A 16,607-nucleotide genomic window follows, 5' to 3' on the forward strand; every position below is an offset into this window, starting at 1 on the left:
ACGAATGTCGTTCACTCTAGGTGCCTACATTATCCAGGAATACCCCAACTCTCATCCCTCAAGCCCCCCAAACAGTAGCCAGAAGAAGCCCGTAGTATCCAATCAAAGCTCCAGTTAATACCGCTGTGTTTGTCCAACTTTTGACAACCCAGCAAAAATGCAAGATACCCATTCCATCACAACCATGATTCATTGCAATGTCCTTTCATCTCGTCATACACACACCCCTTGATGGCAGCCTTGACTAGTGCTGAAACTCTTGTCATCATCCAGATCAGAGAGTGTACCACCTCAGGTTCTGTCTCATCATGGATGGCTCGGCATTGCCATCCGTGACACTGCTGCCTTCCTCGCTGATCTTGGAAAGGGGCCTAGTGCCACCCGAGCCAAAGGCGGTGTTGATGGTGTGGACAAAACCAGTGTTTGACAAAGTAGGGGGGAAGGAAACCAAATACCTGTTTTGGATTTGAACTTGAAGCCTTCCCCGAGGAAAAAAGATGTCTGTCTAGGCATCCACGGTCCCCAAATCATAATTGGCTATAAGACCAAAACCACGTGTCCGAAGACATTTGGGACTGTCGGAATTCGTTCCTATAAACCACGTTTAGGGTGGTAGACGGCAGGCAAGGCCTGTAGTGGGGGATTCGCACAGGTGGCAGGAATAACACCCTCAACTGGTGGACATTTTTGTGGCGAATTGAACAGCGGCTGGTGGCAGTACAAAGTGCTAGTTATAATAGAGGCACCAGCGCCGAGTCTCGGTTGGTTTTGTGCCATTATAATATCAGGTACTTGAGATAGACGTAGAGGACATCTTCAGTTTCATCCAATCACACACAGCCAGGCACGCATACGTCATCCAAGCCCAACAGAACAGGGCCCACCTGGCGATAGACACACCAACACAAATCCATTATGGATTATTTCTTATCCATGAAAATAAACACCATACTTGTGTTATGGAGCGGTTGACACTTGCACAACCAAATCATGATCAGCCACTCGCTTACCAACCTCATTTTCATCCGCATCTGCATTTTTCTCCTTGAGCATGCTCTCTTCATCGAGCTCTCACTTCTCATTCTCACCTCACTCTTTTTCGGGCCTCAACCAACATCGGGCTCCCCCACAGCAATAGCCCTCAAACTATTCATTCTCACTCTCTGCATCCTCGAGATATTCTCCCTCCTCTTCCTCTATCTCCCCCACAAAGAACGCCTGCTCAAAAGCAAGGCCATCCACCCCTCCCCACCACTTACCAGCTCTCAACGTCAAGCGCTCTTCCAACAATGCACCGCCAACGTCCCCGACTGGCACCGTTACCTCCAACTCTGGTTCCTCAACGCACCCCTCACTGAGATAAAACGCGACAACATCCGTGACTTCATCCTCTGGGGCTTCTTCGACACAGACTCAACCGCCCCTCTCACCCCTGAAATCGAACTCGAAATCGACAGCTACATCTCCCACATCGAGACCCTTTCCAATCGTAAATTCCCTCCCGGCCGCGGCAACTCCACCACCGCCCTCCGCCTTACCTTTGATCCGATCCAAACCCGCTACAGAAGTATCATCTGGTATCTCCTCGTCTGTGCCATCGACGCCTTCACCCACCTCACCCTCTACCGAAACAACTTCTCCCACCACCGCCCCTATTGCCCTCCTCCCCAAACCACAGCAACTGTCGTCTCTCCCAAACTATTCCACTCCTTCCCCCCCCCAGTCCTATCCCACCTCTTCCCCCACCGCCCCCCCTCCCCGGCAAACCACCTCTCTTACTACCTCCGCCCTCACCGATCCCCAACCCACAAACCGGTAATCTTCCTCCACGGAATAGGCATAGGCCTCTACCCCTACCCACCCCTCCTCCTCTCCCTCCCCAAGGAAATCGGCATCCTCATCCTGGAAAACCTCCCCTTTTCCTCCCGCTTAACATGCCCCCCATTGTCCAAAACCCTCTTCCTCCAAGAACTATGCTCCATCCTCTCCCACTTACCGCCCTGCTGGGAGGAATTCACGCTCGTAACCCACAGCTACGGCTCCGTCCTCGCAGCCCACATCCTCTCCGACACCACCCTCTCACCCCGCGTCACCAGCCTGGTGCTAATCGACCCCGTGACCATCCTGCTCCACCTCCCCGATGTGGCCTACAACTTCACCCGCCGCCAACCCGCCAAAGCAAACGAATGGCAGCTGTGGTACTTTGCCAGCACAGACCTCGGGGTAGGGGAGGGGCTGGGGCGATATTTTTTCTGGAGGGAGAACATCCTCTGGAGGGAGGACTTGACGACCACGACGACCCAAAGGAGAAAAGTGGCGGTTGTGCTGAGCGGGAGGGATCTGATAGTTGATACCGGGACGGTGGCCAAGTACCTTGCTTGTGAAGAGGGGGATTGGACAAAGCAAAAGGATCACAGGTGGACAACAACAACAACAACAACGACGGCAACAACTGATGTGCAAGCACAAAAAACACACAAGACACGGGACGGGATAGAAATCATCTGGTTCCCCGACCTAGACCACGCGCAGGTTTTTGAACAGAAAAAAGACTATCAACTTGTTGCTGAAGTGGTGGAGAGTTATTGTGGTCACAAAAAGGAGAATGGAAAATAACATTGTAAATAGGTTAGATATTTCCTATATATGCGTAGGTATTTTCCATTTATATGTCAATAAATAAATAATAAACAAAAACACCCAAGTCATGACCTCCCCTCCTTCAACTCTGCTCCGCCCCAACTCCTCAAGTTAACCTCCACAGGCGCCGACCCGCTCCGCACCACAACCATCACCAAATCCTCCGCCTCCGACTCGTTAACAGCCTGGTGCTCGAGCCACGCAGGAATATACGCAAAGTCCCCCTTTCCGAGCACGTGGCGTTCGGGGTGCTGCTCGTCTTCGTCTTTTGGCTGGGCGAGGAGGACGCCCGTGCCGGATGTCACGTAGATGATTGTTTCTTTGAGGGTGAGGTACATCAGGGTCATGGATCATTGCATGATACAACACTTTCTAGGATATGTATCAAGTTGGAAAGGAAAGAAACAGACAAAAAAACGTACCTTGCTCTCCGTTGTGGTGTATTAAAGAGGATGATCGGGGCTTCACAATGAGGACTGGCAAAGCGGGATATTGGTTGGTAGCATGCTCATCAAGCTCAACAGCTAGCTAAATGGTGGTGGGTGTTGGGAAGGGATGGATGGATGGATGGATGGATGGATGGATGGATGGATGGCCTTCCCACCCTCAGCCAGCCAACCGGTGCTTTCCAGCATGGGCAAACCACGGTAACCCACTGATCAAGGGGGCCCGGGAACAAGTAGGGGACATCGGAACTTAAAACTCACCTGTCGCGCACATGCTCTCCGCCTGCCCAACTATGGCGTCCCTGCTGATAACCCGCGGCCCTTCTGCCGCTGGCGCTGGAGTTGGTGCTGGAGTCGGCGCTGCTGCTGGTATCACCGTTTTCGGGGATACATCTGTCCGGTCATCGGCTTGTTGGTCACCTGATGTGTGGTGCTCCGAGGGGGGGAGTATATCGGCGGATCTGGTCACAGATATGGATGCCGGCATGATCATGGGCAGGACCTCCTGGACGATTGGGATCAAGGACGCCATCGTGTGGAATAGTTCACGCGCGTCCGGGATGTACATCCGTAGAGGTGTGGCTATGACAAAGTAGGAAGGCGAGTATGACGGACAGGACTTGGCCTGCGAGGTTGGCAGTGGCACATGAGATGCGATGCCGACTGGAGGTGGTGACTGTAACGGGGATGATTTGAGAGCGGTGCCGTCTGGGATTTTTATCGTCGTCGGGTTCTGCTGAGGGATGGGTGAGTTGGCACAGTTGACGGTTGGGTATCAGGGATCGGCCCCGGTGGTCGCCAGTAGCCCAAAAGAACAATTCGCCCGTTTCTCGTCTTCAGATGCGGCCTGCTTTGAAGTCCGACACTGAAAGTCACACAATGCGCATCGGATGGTAATTGTGAGTCGTCCTCTGCCACCTTCCGTGTTGGTGAGCTCGCTGCCAACTGGCCGTCCAGATCGATACCCGAGATCGGGAAACCTGCGGCGCAACCAGAATCGGGAGTGTTTGGTCCAATCGACAAAAGAGGGAGGACGTCGACGATGTCTCGATGGTATTGGGTGAAGTAAATAACAATGTGACTGAGCCGATGCCTGATGTTTCACTCTCATCCCGGAAGGTGAGGTGAGGATTGCGGTGAGGTCAGTGGAGCTGTGCTGTCCGTTGGGCTGCGTGATAAGGAAGGCGATAAGAAAGGTACTTCGTTGTACGTACCACTTGGGTGCAGTCTTGAAGTACCGCCTGGGACCCCACTCGAGCTTGACTGCCGGAGCGGGGATGGCGGGCTTGAAGCGCCGACCGAGCAGCTGCTGCCGTCGCCACTAGCTTCGGTACTCAGTCCGGGGCCATATACACCTGCCCTATCTGGACCGTGATGGCATCTGCACATGTGTGCCCTCCGCAATGGTGGCCGTCTTTATCACAGATCCGATACCCGAGCGCCGGTGCCGGGCAGCAGCTCGAACCCTGCACCTCGTGGTTGTGTGACATGGTGGGGGGAGGAGGGGTTCCCAGGGCGTGGTCGCGCGATATTTGGGGATAAATGATGAGGATGAGAGCCATGTCGATGATGCAAAACCTCATGCTAGCTGCCCTGTCGCTTTGTCTCCAACTTTGCCTTCTGCATCTGGTGGTGCGGGGTAGCTCTCTCCCTCCGGTGTCTCCTGCCCCCTCAGCTAAGAGTCCACCTTCCATTTTTTGTTGATAAAGAAGGGGAAAGAGCACCTTGATGGCAGAGGTGGAGTGAACCCCGCCTTGTCCCCATCTTTGACATCTCGAGGAAACGCCGGCTGAAATGAGCCATCTGGAACACGGCGCCGCAGTGGTGATGGCAGCCGAAGAACTCTCCAGGCTGGAGCTGCTCCCCCCTGAGCTGGTGTACAGCATCTTATCTTACCTCTCACCCTTTGACCTTGTCGCTGTCTCGGCGACATCACGCATCCTCTACACCCGTGCCAGCGCCGATCACCTCTGGCAAGCTCTGATTCAAGAAAACGTCCCTGGTATCCAAGTCAGGACTCCGGCACCATGCCGGAGCTTCAAGGCTCTCTACCGGGCCCATGATCCCTACTGGTACCTGCCCAAATACAAGATATGGTTCGCAGATGTCAACCTCACCGGCAGACTCATCATCGTCCGCTACGACCCCCGAAGGGGCTGCATCGAAGGCTACCAACTCGTCGCCGCAAACCGAAGTCGCACCTTTCAACCCTGGGAAGCCAACCGCAACGTCTCGATTCACCACTTTGACCCTGTCGTTCAACTTCACATGGACAAGACCATGATCCAGCTGGACGCCGTCGACTCTGCCGACTCTCTTGCCTTCGACTCGGACAGTCCAGCCTGGGCCCGTTTCAACACCATCAACCTCCGCCTTGTCCGTTCTCGCACCTCCTCGAGGGAAGGCAACTTCTCTCGCTCACCCTCCCCAGCTTCAGTCGCTCCGCCTAAACGCTCACGTCTCCTCTGCGAGCGTCGAATGCAGAATTCCACCGACTCGATGTATGCTACCATCTTCCACACCCGCGTCCTTTCCTCCGACGAGATCTCCTTCTGCGCCTCCCCCAAGTTTCCCTACGGCTTCATCTGGCCACCCCCCGCCATCCCCTCGGGCCACCGCGTCTTCGGAACAGCCGCCAAGCTCTCCGGTGGACGGCACTTCAAACCAGAGACCCGCCCCTCCTCCCGTTCCGACCTCTCCGACAAGGCCTTTGTGATCAAAACATGGCTTGCCACGCGCATCCCCGGCCGAGCTGTTTCCAATATGTCCGTCATCGCAGATCCGTTAGCCGTAAGCATGATGAACCTGCCCCTTGCCGTCCAGGGAGACGACGCCGTAGACGACAGCCTAGACGACGACGTCTCAATCCGGATGCAGATAGGGCAGGAACTCGCTACTTATGCCACGCTGGACCCGAAACTGTACACCCCGACAAAAGAAAAGCCGTTTAGGGGGATCTGGGTAGGCGATTACTCGGGTCACGGGTGTGAATTTCTTCTTGTCACGCAACCAGATGATGAGACGCCTTTTGATGCCGAGAGTATCCAACCCCGTGAGGAAGAGTCGCCCGACGAGTTTGAGAAGCGAAAATACGACGAAATTGTCTATCGTGGTCCGCTGGAGGCGGTTAAACTTACGGGTGACCCTAACGTTCCCCGAGGGGAAGTAACCTTTCGAGTTGCGGACCTAGGAGAAAGGGGGCTCATCAATATCTGCCAATATGAACCGTTTGAGGGGGTGAGGATTGTGAAGAGCCAGGGACATGTGGGCTCGACGGGATTTGTCAATGGTGAGTTCTTCTTCGATCTATCTACCTGTGGCGGGAGGGACGAGGATGATGGCTGACAGACCCCATAAATTTATTTGGGATGGCGCGACAGATAGCTTTATTGAGTCGCAGTTGTTGCTGATCAGCCACGATAGGCTGGCGCAGTATTGGTCTGAGTTTGGCCATGTGAGTTTCCTTCAGAGGGTGGATATTGATGGGTTCTTGGCCCCCGCGTAGAGAGCTTTTTGGGGGTTGTGATGGTGGTGAGATAACAGATTGGCTATTTGCATAGAGCGGCTTGCTCCGAGGTGTAAATCATGATCAAATTAATGTATTAGGACCAAATAATTGGCGTTTTCCTGTCTGAGGCGCCATGAAACCTGAGATATATCCCCAAACGCCATATTTACCAGACCGTCCCCAGCCAGCACCGTCACTTGCCATTCCCAGTACTCTCAGAAGCAGCCCTCATCCCCTCCCTAACCTCTTCCGCCTCTTTCCTGAACCCACACCCATACGTCTCCCCCGTATTCCACACCAACCCTCCCTTACCCCCGTTCCCCTTGGTGCACTCGGGACAAATCTTTACCCTATGCCACGCCGTCGCCAGGTTGCCCCGGACATTATATATCCCCTTGTGGCTCTCCGGCTGGGTATTGTAACTCTCGTCCGTGGCCTTGACAATAAGCGTGGTGCACTGCTTCTTAGGCAACTGTCCCATCAAGCTCACCGACCGGCCGAATCCATCCTCGCAGCCCTGCCCAACCTTTGCCAGGGCCGGGGGTAAGGGGACAGTGGGTGGGAGGGAGAGGACGGGAAGAGTACCGTTGTATCTCCACCTTGTCCACCCCCAGCTCTTGTTCCCATAGCACGGCGTGGCTGGGTTGGAGCAGTCGTCCACGAGCTGGGCCTGGTCCCACGTCGCGCCGCCGTCGAGGGAGACATCAACGCGCGTGATTTTTCTGCCCCCGCCAGAGTAGGCGTATCCCTGGAGGGCAATGGGTTCCTTGTCCGGTGTTGTTTCCGGACAGGGGGTATTGCCGTCAGAAGAGGTCGGTTTGGGGGTGAAGCCCACCTTTTGCGGTGTAGCCGCCATATCAATCGTTCTCCCCCCCCCATTCACCCTCTCCCCACTCCCAATACCTCCCCCCGGCATCCAAGAAACTTTCTTGACACACTCCCCCACCCAGACCCCCGTTATCGCGCTCGTCACCGGCATCTCCTGTATGCTCGGCGCCTTGTCCCAATCCTCCTTGCCCCCTTCGTTCGGCCCAAAGCTCTTGTAATCCCTCCTCTGCCACTGACTCGTCGCCTCCTCGTCCGAGATGACAATCCTGCTCAGCCACTTTACGCTCCTGGCAGCCACATTCCCCGGCACCACCACCCTGAGTGGGAACCCGTGATCCCTCGGGAGTGTTTCTCCGTTCATCCCCCACGCGAGCAGCACGTCCCCGTTTTGGTCGGTCGCTTTCGGGAGCGGTATACTGGCCGAGTAAGCCTCCCTGCCGACAAACCAAGCGTGCATATCTTTTTCGTTCTCTTGTTGTTCCAACTCGAGCCCAGCATCTCTTAGGAGATCTTTCAGCTTCACGCCCTCCCAAACCGCGTTGCTTATCGCGCCGACCCCCCACTGCAACCCGTTCGTTTTCCCTGCGTGTCGCGTCATGTCGTTCCTCCTGTTTCCACTGCACTGCAACGTTGCCGTAACCCTCTCCGTTTTAAATCTCTTTTTCAGCTCCCCAATCGTGTACCTCCTCTCCTCCCCATCGGGCAACTCCACCACCAACTCCCCCCCATCCTCTTCAGGAACCCACATATGATGCCGCACATAAAACATCCCATTCTCGGTGTAAAACCCCTTATCCAGCTCCTGGTTAGGCGGCTCCGCGTTCCTAGGCTTGTAAGTGTGCGTTATAAGTCTTTTGTCCCGCACCGGATCGTTTACGAATGGGTCTTCGATGCTCGTGGCGGGTGGTTTCCCGTCTGGACCGAGGTCGGAGGGGTGGATGTACCCGATTAGATACTCTTCTAGGATCTCTCTGACGTGAGGGGAGTTGTGGATGGTGAAAATTTCCCAGTAGGGCTCTAGGGAGCCGCCGGCGGCGCGGAGGATGACGTCCCCGCCTGGATGGGCGGGGAGCCAGGAGGTGATGTTGTAGACTTTGTTGTTGAGGGTTACCCATGGTTCGGGGGAGGTGGGGCCGTGAGACTGGTGGATTTCAGAGAGGTGGTAGAGCGGGAGGGAAGGGGAGGGGGAAGGGTCGAGGGAGGAGGTTTCGGATTTGGATAGGAGAGGGAGGGTGAGGAGGAGGGAGGTGGTTAGGAGGAGGCTGGCGAGGTGGGAGGCTTTGGGGGGTGGTTTTGGGTGATGGGATGGGCTGGTGGTGTGTAGTGGACGAGGGAGAAGTCGGAGGTTGATCGGGGGGCCGCGTCGGGGCCGGCTATGGTGGAGGAGGGAGGTGATGGCTATTCGGGGGATGCGTGTCGCCATGGATGGGGGAGGCTGTGTGTGTGTAGATTTGGTAAGCTTTGTGCAAATGTCGGGAAGGAGTTTAGATAAAAGAATACAAACCGGTTCCAGAGATATCTTCACGTTTTCTCTCCACAAACCCAACAGGATGGAAGGGTCATCTGATCGCCTTGTTGTACAGGGAACAACATAAGACACGGGCGTCGGAAGCGGCTGCGGAAGCGAACACGGCGTTGGGGGCGGTCGGACACCTGCTACTAGCAGTCATCCAATCTCTGCCCACCACGCAGCGGCCCGCGCTGTTCACCGCCAGACGAACACGGTAGGAAGCCATACCAGGGCAAGATTCAGTTGGGCAGCCGATGGTTGCCGTCGACAGAAAGAAGTTGTTATGTCAGGGTCCAGCCAAGCTGCACGTCGGGAGCGTTCCGATTCGAAAACACGTCCTGTGACTGGCCCACCGACAGCTTCACAAGCCCGCCTGGAGCCCGCTGCGCCGCTGTGGAGCAGAAGCTTTTCCCCGGATTTTCAGCGGCTTCGACGGCGCCTTGGCTCTGAAACTAGCCCTGTCTTGGCGGTGCAACTACAGGCCACACTTCTCATCAAAGGCAAAGAGAAGAAAAAACACTGGTACCTATCCAATTCCAACTGCCTTATTTTGCTGTGAGATTTTGAAACAAGAAAAAGCACCAACTGAGGAAACCCTCTCCATCTACTGCTTGCCCAACCACTCTTCGTAGCTATAGGCTTCAGGTTCTTGAGGCTCATCATAGCTACTCATCTCCATACCCATACCCACCATCCCCATACAGGTCATCCTCCCCCGTGGCCCCAAGAACATGTCGGTATGGATACAAGCCGTCGTCATCTTGATCGGCCTGTCCCATGAGATCCATGTACCGCGCCCACGGGTGCTCAGCCTGCTCAGCCTGCTCAGCCTGCTCCGCACTCTCCGTCCTCTTCAGAGCCGACGGGATGGCGCCCTGGTGCTGCCTCGGCGGCGACTGTCCCCTCTCCAACGGCTCCCTGAAACTAATGTTCCTCGCCCTCTTCCCAAGAGTTTGCATAGGGGTCGCTCGCCTGTCAGCCTCAGCCTTCACCTCTTCATTTTCGTTTTCCAATCGCGTCGCTCTAAGGTAGGGCATGTCAGTATCTCATGCGATCACACGTCCCAGATAATGAATGGAGACACTTACAGGCGCCTATACTCCTTCTCAGACCTCGCCAACTTGCCCAATTCGGCTTTGATCTCTTTCCATCTCCTCTCATCGTGTCTATTTCCCATCTGTGTTAGCGCTACCTCATAATGGGGGAATACTAGACGTCGAAAAACTTACTTGCTCATCTCTCCGTTCGCGCTATTCTTCTTCTTATCCCTCAACACATTCAACCGATCCCTCTGCTCCTCCTTCTTCCTCACCGTCTGACTAACAAGAGCTAGCAGCCGTTGCCACTGATTGACCGGCCCGTCCCCCATCATCTGCTTCACTTCATCATCCCACTCGGCAATGGCCTTGAACTCCTCCTCCAGCACCTTGTCCTCTTGGGCGATCTGCTGTTCCGTTTCCTTGTCAGGCTTGTACGTGCCGTCCTCGGAGTCTCTTCTCTGTCTCTTCCCCGGGCGCTGCTTCGTGGCACTGGTATCTGGCGGCAGCTTTCGTTTCCCAGGCTGGTTCACCGCGGGGGTCTCCTCATCCTCATCAGAGACAACGAGGAACTCGTCGGATGATTCGGACGTCTCGCCGGTGGGGACATAGTTGGGATCCTCCTCTCGTCGCTGACGCCTTCGCCTCTTTTCTTCTTTTTCCCTTATTCTTTGCTTTTGTTCCTCGGTCAGCGGACGACGTGCAGTCGGTTTCTTGCTGGACGTTGTAGGTTGTGGAGCTACTGGAGGATCAGGACCCTCCGTTGGTGGTTCAGTCTGCTGAGTACCACCACCACCGCCACCACCACCACCACCATCACCATCGTTTTCATTGTCGCGAACTGGAAAATCGTCAACCTCACCCAGACCAACACGGCCTGGTCTGATCCTCGTCGTCCTCAGTCCCCACTGGTTCCCATCATGTCCCAGTCCCTCCATGATCTCCTTGTACTGCCACGGTTTCAACCCCTGTGGAAGCCCTCTCATCCCGATCCGTCTTTCGATCTGCCCCACCATGTGTCTCTGACTGACAGTCCGCATGTTCTCCCGCATGGTCCTAGGGCTGAAGCGCTGCCCCGGAGCCCTGTACGGTCCTTCATCCGGAAATTCAAACCGATCGGGCTCGTCTCCCGAGTTGTCGTCCTGTGACGAGTGATAATCTTCCAGGGCACCCTCCTCATCCTCACCTGCCTCCTCCTCCGCCACCACCTCCTCCTCCTCCTCCTCCTCCTCCTCCTCCTCTGTCGAGCTGCTCACCTGCACCGGCGTGGTCTGAGTCCCAGCCGAGACACCGGTACGTCTCTCAGGAGTATCCCCAGCCCCATCAAACCCCATCCCATCCACCTCATCATCATAACACCCCCCCACCGACACCAAAGCACTATTCCCCTTCCCAACCCCAATACCCAACCCCGGCGTCCTCCCAATCTGAGCCATATACCTACTCCACTTCCTCAGACTCCTCTTCCTAATCTCACTTACCGGGACCCCCCCTTCCCAACTCCCCCTCGAAGCCGCCACCAGCCCAGCCATGCCATCATCCTCATCAAACCACGACGGTCTAGCCCGCACATTCGGCACGTCAGGATCAAACGGGGTCTCCCACTCAAACCCCGTCAGATCCTCCGCCGGGATCCCCTCGTCGGTAAAAATCCCCAGCTTGAGCGGTTTCCCGACAGGGTTGGTGCACCACTTCTCCAACCACTCGACATGTATCTCATCCCCGTAGTGCTCGTCCCACTTGGCGGCATCCCAGCCCTGGCCGACGAAGTCCATGCAGATGGGGCATGGCTCACGCTTGTGCACTTTGCGGAAGTGGTCGACTGCCGTCTCGGGGGTGCGCAAAACAGGGAGGTAGCACTGGAAGAAGGGACAGTTTCTCGTCTGGAGAGCCAGGTCTTGAATGGCCCTCGCGCGGAGTCCTTCCGGGATGGGTGGCGGGTGGAGGGTGTAAGGTTGGATGCCTACTTTGGAGATGAGGTTAGGGGACATGCTGGGTTTGTGGGCGGTGACCACCTCGCGGATGACGGGTGGATCTTCCAGGGGAGGGTCGGTAGGGTCGATTGTGGGGGGTGCTCCGGGGGCGAGCTTGGTGGTGTAAAGCAGCTTTGCCTTTGTCAGCGTGTCCAAGGCCTTGATGTCCTCCAGGGTGGAGTAAGGTGGTTTGGGAGGGGAAGCTGGCTTCTTGTTTTCCGCACCGGGGCCGGGGGGACGGGGTGTGGTGTCTGTTGGGTCGAACTTGGAGGCGTCACGCTTGCCGGGAGGATAGGGGGTGGCAGGACTGGTGCTGGCAGGACTGGTGCTGGCAGGAGCGGGTGGGGTGGGATCGCTTTCGCCGGTGAGTTCTTGGATCCTCTTCCTGTACACTTGGTCTAAGGTTTCCCTGTTCTTGTAGCCGGCTGCTTCTGCCTCGTTGTTGGCATGGACTTGGTTCCAGTAGTTTTCCTTTGCCGTGATATCTGGGAGACCAACCCCGGGCTTGGTGGTTGGCCACTTTCTAATCCAGTATCCAGGGCGGTTTGGATTTTCTACCCAATGCTGGGGGTCGGGCGGAATCACACCCGTCTTTGCCGGGCTTTTCTTTGTTGGTTTGGTCGTGGTGGTTGGTTCCTTTGTTGGCTCTTTGGGAGCCCTCTTCGCCGCCCGTCCTGCAAAGGCCTGGGCGATACGGGGGTCGACAGCACCCTTGGGCTTACGGGGGGCTGTAAATGGTTTCGGAGATCCCCTGGGCTTTTGGGGTGTCCTGATTGTAGAACGTGCGACGGGTTTGACCGGTTTGACCCGGGGTGTAGTGTAATGGCCCAGCGTTGGCTTTCCCGTCTCGGTGGAAAGGGTCACTCTCCGCCTCTTGTTATGGGTCGGACTGGGAGTCGGCTGCATACGGGGCTTTTCTTTAGGCTGCTCCTGTTGAACAGGCGCGACGCTCAGATGCAGCGGCCGCGTCAGCGGAGGTGGCTCGGATTGTTCCGGCAACTCTGGCTTGTCCTTCGGTATCTTCACGAGTTGAAAATCATCTGGAAGGAAATCTAGCACCGGAACTTTCAACTGCTTCTCCCAGGGCTGCCATGTCCCCAAGTCTTCAATCGGTGTCGCACGATACAATTGCCAGTCAAAGTTGTGCGTAACCGGCGGCGGTTTGTATCTGCCCCATAGCTTTTTCTGTGGAGTTTCGGTGTAGATGTCGCGATAACCGAACGGCTGATGCTCATAGATGTCCTCAAAAACCGGCAACGATTGCTCATCCACCTTGTTGATCCGCAGGTAAGGGTGGACAATGAGCCTCCGGGCCACTTCCCATTCAGTCTCAGTCATGGATGGACTAACAAGAATGTCAGGGAGGTCGGGGTCAAAGCCTTGGGTGATGCTGAAGTGGTCCGTCTTGCTGTCAAACGGCCCCCCGTTTGCCATCACTTTGCCCACGAACTCTCGGAGTTTGTCAAGTGAGATCTCCCACAGAGACAGTGGGCACTCATGCACCGAAGCCCCGTCGTAGGAGGCATCCTGGAAACTATACCTCCTCCAGACCGGTCGTGACACGATAAACTGAGGGAACAGGCTGAGTGGGCTGGGTGCTTTAACACCCTTGGGGTAGATCGCTTCCTTTGTCAGCTTCTCTATCTTCGCCATCAACTCGACAAACGCCTCAACAAGAGGCGTAAAGGCTCTGCTTAATGCCGGGGTGAACTCTGCATCCGGGCTACTCGTATCGAGTACGTCGACAAGGCTTATGTAGAGGGATGGAGGTGCACCCGTTTCGTCAGCAACAGGGTATTTTCCAAAGTGTGGCCCGAGCCAGTTCTCGCCAGGAAAGAAAACCTCGAGGTAGGTCAGCCCAGCGAAAGGGACCCCTTCTGCTGTCTTCCAGATTTCACTCGCAAGGATCGGTCTGAGCAACCTCTCGGCAACAATCGATGGAGCCGTCAGTTCCAAGTGCGTCAGATGCCAGTCGTCACACGCGCTGTCATATGCCTTTGTCTGGCCAGGGGCCAAAATGTGCCATCGATCGGAAACCTGCCCCGCCCCCCCTGGAGCGAATGCCCGAAGCGTTACCGCGTAAGTGTATTTCTTGGCGTTGACTACGTCGAGTTGCGCCGCAATTACCTCCCAGTTTGACTTGAGAAAGGCCAAACCTCCATATGTTACCGGAGCTTGGGTTGGATTGCCCTGCTCGTCGGTGGTGAAGGCATTTATCAGCGCAGCTGGGATCGCTGGGCGGCCTGGACGGTCGCGGATAGCTCCCGGTACCAACACACGGCATACTTGTTGCATCCAGCGGCTGTACTGATTCGTGAAGAAGGCAGTGGCAGGAGCATCGTCCCCGGCGGGCAACGGCAACCGAAGGTAAGCAACGTCTGGTCTACCTCTCCCTTTCAACTGTGGCCAGTCCAAGGTGACCTTTCCAACATGGTGTCTGGCTCCCGGCTCCCACTTCCAGGGAATGGGGTCATGTGGACCTGCCACGAAGGGGATCAGCTTCCCAAAGTACGCGCTGTCTCCTGGACGGTATTGCTTGTCGATCTGCTGGCAAAGCCAGTTGAATGCGACGCGGTCCTTGGCAAGGGCACCTACCCCAGCACACTGCACGCGGCAGGCATGCTGGTTGATATCAGCGAGAAATGCGTCCTTCTCCTCTTGCAACTCATAATCCTTGCTGGGATCCATGACGTAGAGGTTGTAAGTCACTCCAGCTCTGCTGTCAAGGCCAAGCAGACGGTCAACGGCGTCCACAAAGCTGTTAAAGATCCCACGACGGAACCAGACAACACCCTGGTACCCATGAAGCGGGATCATCAGGCTCTTTCCAGGCTGGAAATCAGTTTCCTTGGCGAACTGCTTCTCCAACTGGCCAACCTTGGTTTTAAACGTCGGCGCCCTTTTCTCGTCCAGTGACCATCGATCCGAGGCATTGTCGAGGGTCGACGGCGGTGGGTATTTTGCTAGATTCCTCCACTGCTTACTTTTCGGAGGTTCTTCATCTGCCATGCCACCTCTGATGTGCAGGTCGTCGTCGCTCTCATCCTCTTCCTCTTCCATGTCCCAATCGCCATCCAAACCTCCACCGCGAAGGCCTATCTCGTTTGTTTCCATCATGTCGAGATAGGCGTTCACGTCCAAATCACCTTCGCGCGAGGCGAGGTCCTCCAGCGCCACCATGTCCACATCGGAGCCTTCCTTGGTGCTCTCCTCATCAGACACGAGGTCTTGCTCTTCCCCCATCACCACATCGGACCCACCGTCTGAGCTCACCTCCGCCGCCTCGAACCCTGTCTCCTCGAGCTCGTCCTCCCACTCATCCTCTTCCAGTTCTTCGAGATCATTCCCACCTCCTCGAAGCCCTGCATCGTCCTGGAGCCGGCGCATCCAGGGCGGCGGTTTGAGCTGCCAATTCCCCTCGTCATCAGCGTACATATCCAGGTCATTCTCATGATAAGGCCTCCGTTTCATCCCCGCAAGCGACGGGGGCTTCCCTATAAAACCAGATGACCTCCCTCTGAACCCAACCGGCCCATCATAGTAAGGCCCATACCGCTTTTCTTCTTTCCTCCTCGTCAACAACAGTCTCCTCCCATCACCCATCTTTTTGGGTACTGGCGAGGCGGTGACATTATTCAGGGCTATTTAACATGTCAGTAAGAAACCCCAAAACAAAGGAGGAGGCCGAAAGAAGAAACATACCCTTCGCAGGCTCCGGAATATACTTCTTGAAGTCATTCAAAAAGTAATACGTATCCTCAAAGTATTGCTCCCGAAACTCTTTCGACCCCGGCTCGAACATATTGCCCTGCACCTCAGCCCCCGGCGCCGGGATGGGCACCCCAATATAAAACGCCGCCAGCCTCGACGGCAAATCCCACGCCTCATCCTCAGCATCATACCCCAACACCTTGCCAATCTGAGGCCTCAACCTCTGATACCCAAGCATATCCGCCGCCTGAATCAGCGCCTCAGCCCGGTTGCTGCTGTACGCGACAGGGATCAAAGGCCAAATCTTGGCCAGCTGCTGCGTCGTAAAGTTGGCCTCGAGAAACATCCTCAGCGTGGTGTTAACATCCTTCCCATTGACAATCTCCCTAACAGCATTCCTAAACTGCTTGGTGATATACCCAAACCGGTCCTTTGTCCGCGCATCTGGGTTCAGCCGCGGATCCAGATTGTAATCCTCCCGTTCATGGTCCGGCATGAACGGGTCGTCGATCCGATAGAACCTGGGCACCTCCCGTTTCCCCACCCAGTCCTTTTCCTGTTCCTTTGCCTCCCTCGCGGCCTCCTCCACGTTCCAGAATCTTTCGGGAACCTTGTCAATGTTCTTGACCGACGTGAGCTCGCTCGTGGGATCGAGCGGGTGGTAATCTTTTCTTTCCGCTGCGAGCTTGTTCCATGCGTAGGGCGAGGTTTTTTTCGCGCTCCGGTGGCCGAACTTGGGTGCTTTCCATTTGCCGTAAACGGGACGTCGATACGGTGGTGTCTTTGCCGGCGTGTCAGGCCAGGCGCCTGGGGGCTCGGGGGTGGCCATCAGTTTCCAGTCTTGTCGTGTCCCGGCCACCCGCTGCTCAGACGTGTCTGACCAGCCGGCGTTGAGAAAGTTCCAAATCCTTTGAAACATGTGGGCCATCTTGGAAAGGGCTTGGTTGTGGTGAC

At 55.9% G+C, this 16,607-nt stretch overlaps 5 protein-coding genes across 5 annotated transcripts; 2 read left to right on the forward strand and 3 right to left on the reverse strand.

Annotated features, from left to right (window-relative positions):
• Positions 1–990: 990 nt before the first annotated feature.
• Positions 991–2,616, forward strand: QC761_511350 (uncharacterized protein; the record flags this gene model as incomplete). Its single annotated transcript, XM_062880296.1, has 1 exon — positions 991–2,616. The coding sequence occupies one exon, from the start codon at positions 991–993 to the stop codon at positions 2,614–2,616; it is 1,626 nt and encodes a 541-aa protein (XP_062731604.1).
• QC761_511340 (uncharacterized protein) lies at positions 2,617–6,356 on the reverse strand. Its single transcript, XM_062880295.1, has 3 exons — positions 3,348–6,356; positions 3,063–3,116; positions 2,617–2,959 (listed from the first exon to the last, which is right to left on the reverse strand). The coding sequence occupies exons 1-3, from the start codon at positions 3,652–3,654 to the stop codon at positions 2,706–2,708; spliced, it is 615 nt and encodes a 204-aa protein (XP_062731605.1). The 5' UTR covers positions 3,655–6,356; the 3' UTR covers positions 2,617–2,705.
• QC761_511330 (uncharacterized protein) lies at positions 4,452–6,768 on the forward strand. Its single transcript, XM_062880294.1, has 2 exons — positions 4,452–6,375; positions 6,467–6,768. Exons 1-2 carry the CDS (start codon positions 4,881–4,883, stop codon positions 6,589–6,591), a joined length of 1,620 nt encoding a protein of 539 aa, XP_062731606.1. The 5' UTR covers positions 4,452–4,880; the 3' UTR covers positions 6,592–6,768.
• A 19-nt stretch (positions 6,769–6,787) lies between these two features.
• Positions 6,788–8,845, reverse strand: QC761_511310 (uncharacterized protein; the record flags this gene model as incomplete). The annotated part of the gene is made up of 1 exon (XM_062880293.1): positions 6,788–8,845. One exon carries the CDS (start codon positions 8,843–8,845, stop codon positions 6,788–6,790), a length of 2,058 nt encoding a protein of 685 aa, XP_062731607.1.
• A 752-nt stretch (positions 8,846–9,597) lies between these two features.
• On the reverse strand, positions 9,598–16,581 carry QC761_511300 (uncharacterized protein; the record flags this gene model as incomplete). Its single annotated transcript, XM_062880292.1, is given in 6 exon segments — positions 9,598–9,955; positions 10,021–10,098; positions 10,162–11,165; positions 11,190–12,249; positions 12,265–15,583; positions 15,645–16,581. The coding sequence occupies 6 exon segments, from the start codon at positions 16,579–16,581 to the stop codon at positions 9,598–9,600; spliced, it is 6,756 nt and encodes a 2,251-aa protein (XP_062731608.1).
• Positions 16,582–16,607: the final 26 nt, after the last annotated feature.

Source organism: Podospora bellae-mahoneyi, chromosome 5 (genome assembly GCF_035222275.1).
Source record: "Podospora bellae-mahoneyi strain CBS 112042 chromosome 5, whole genome shotgun sequence".
NCBI lineage: Eukaryota > Fungi > Ascomycota > Sordariomycetes > Sordariales > Podosporaceae > Podospora > Podospora bellae-mahoneyi.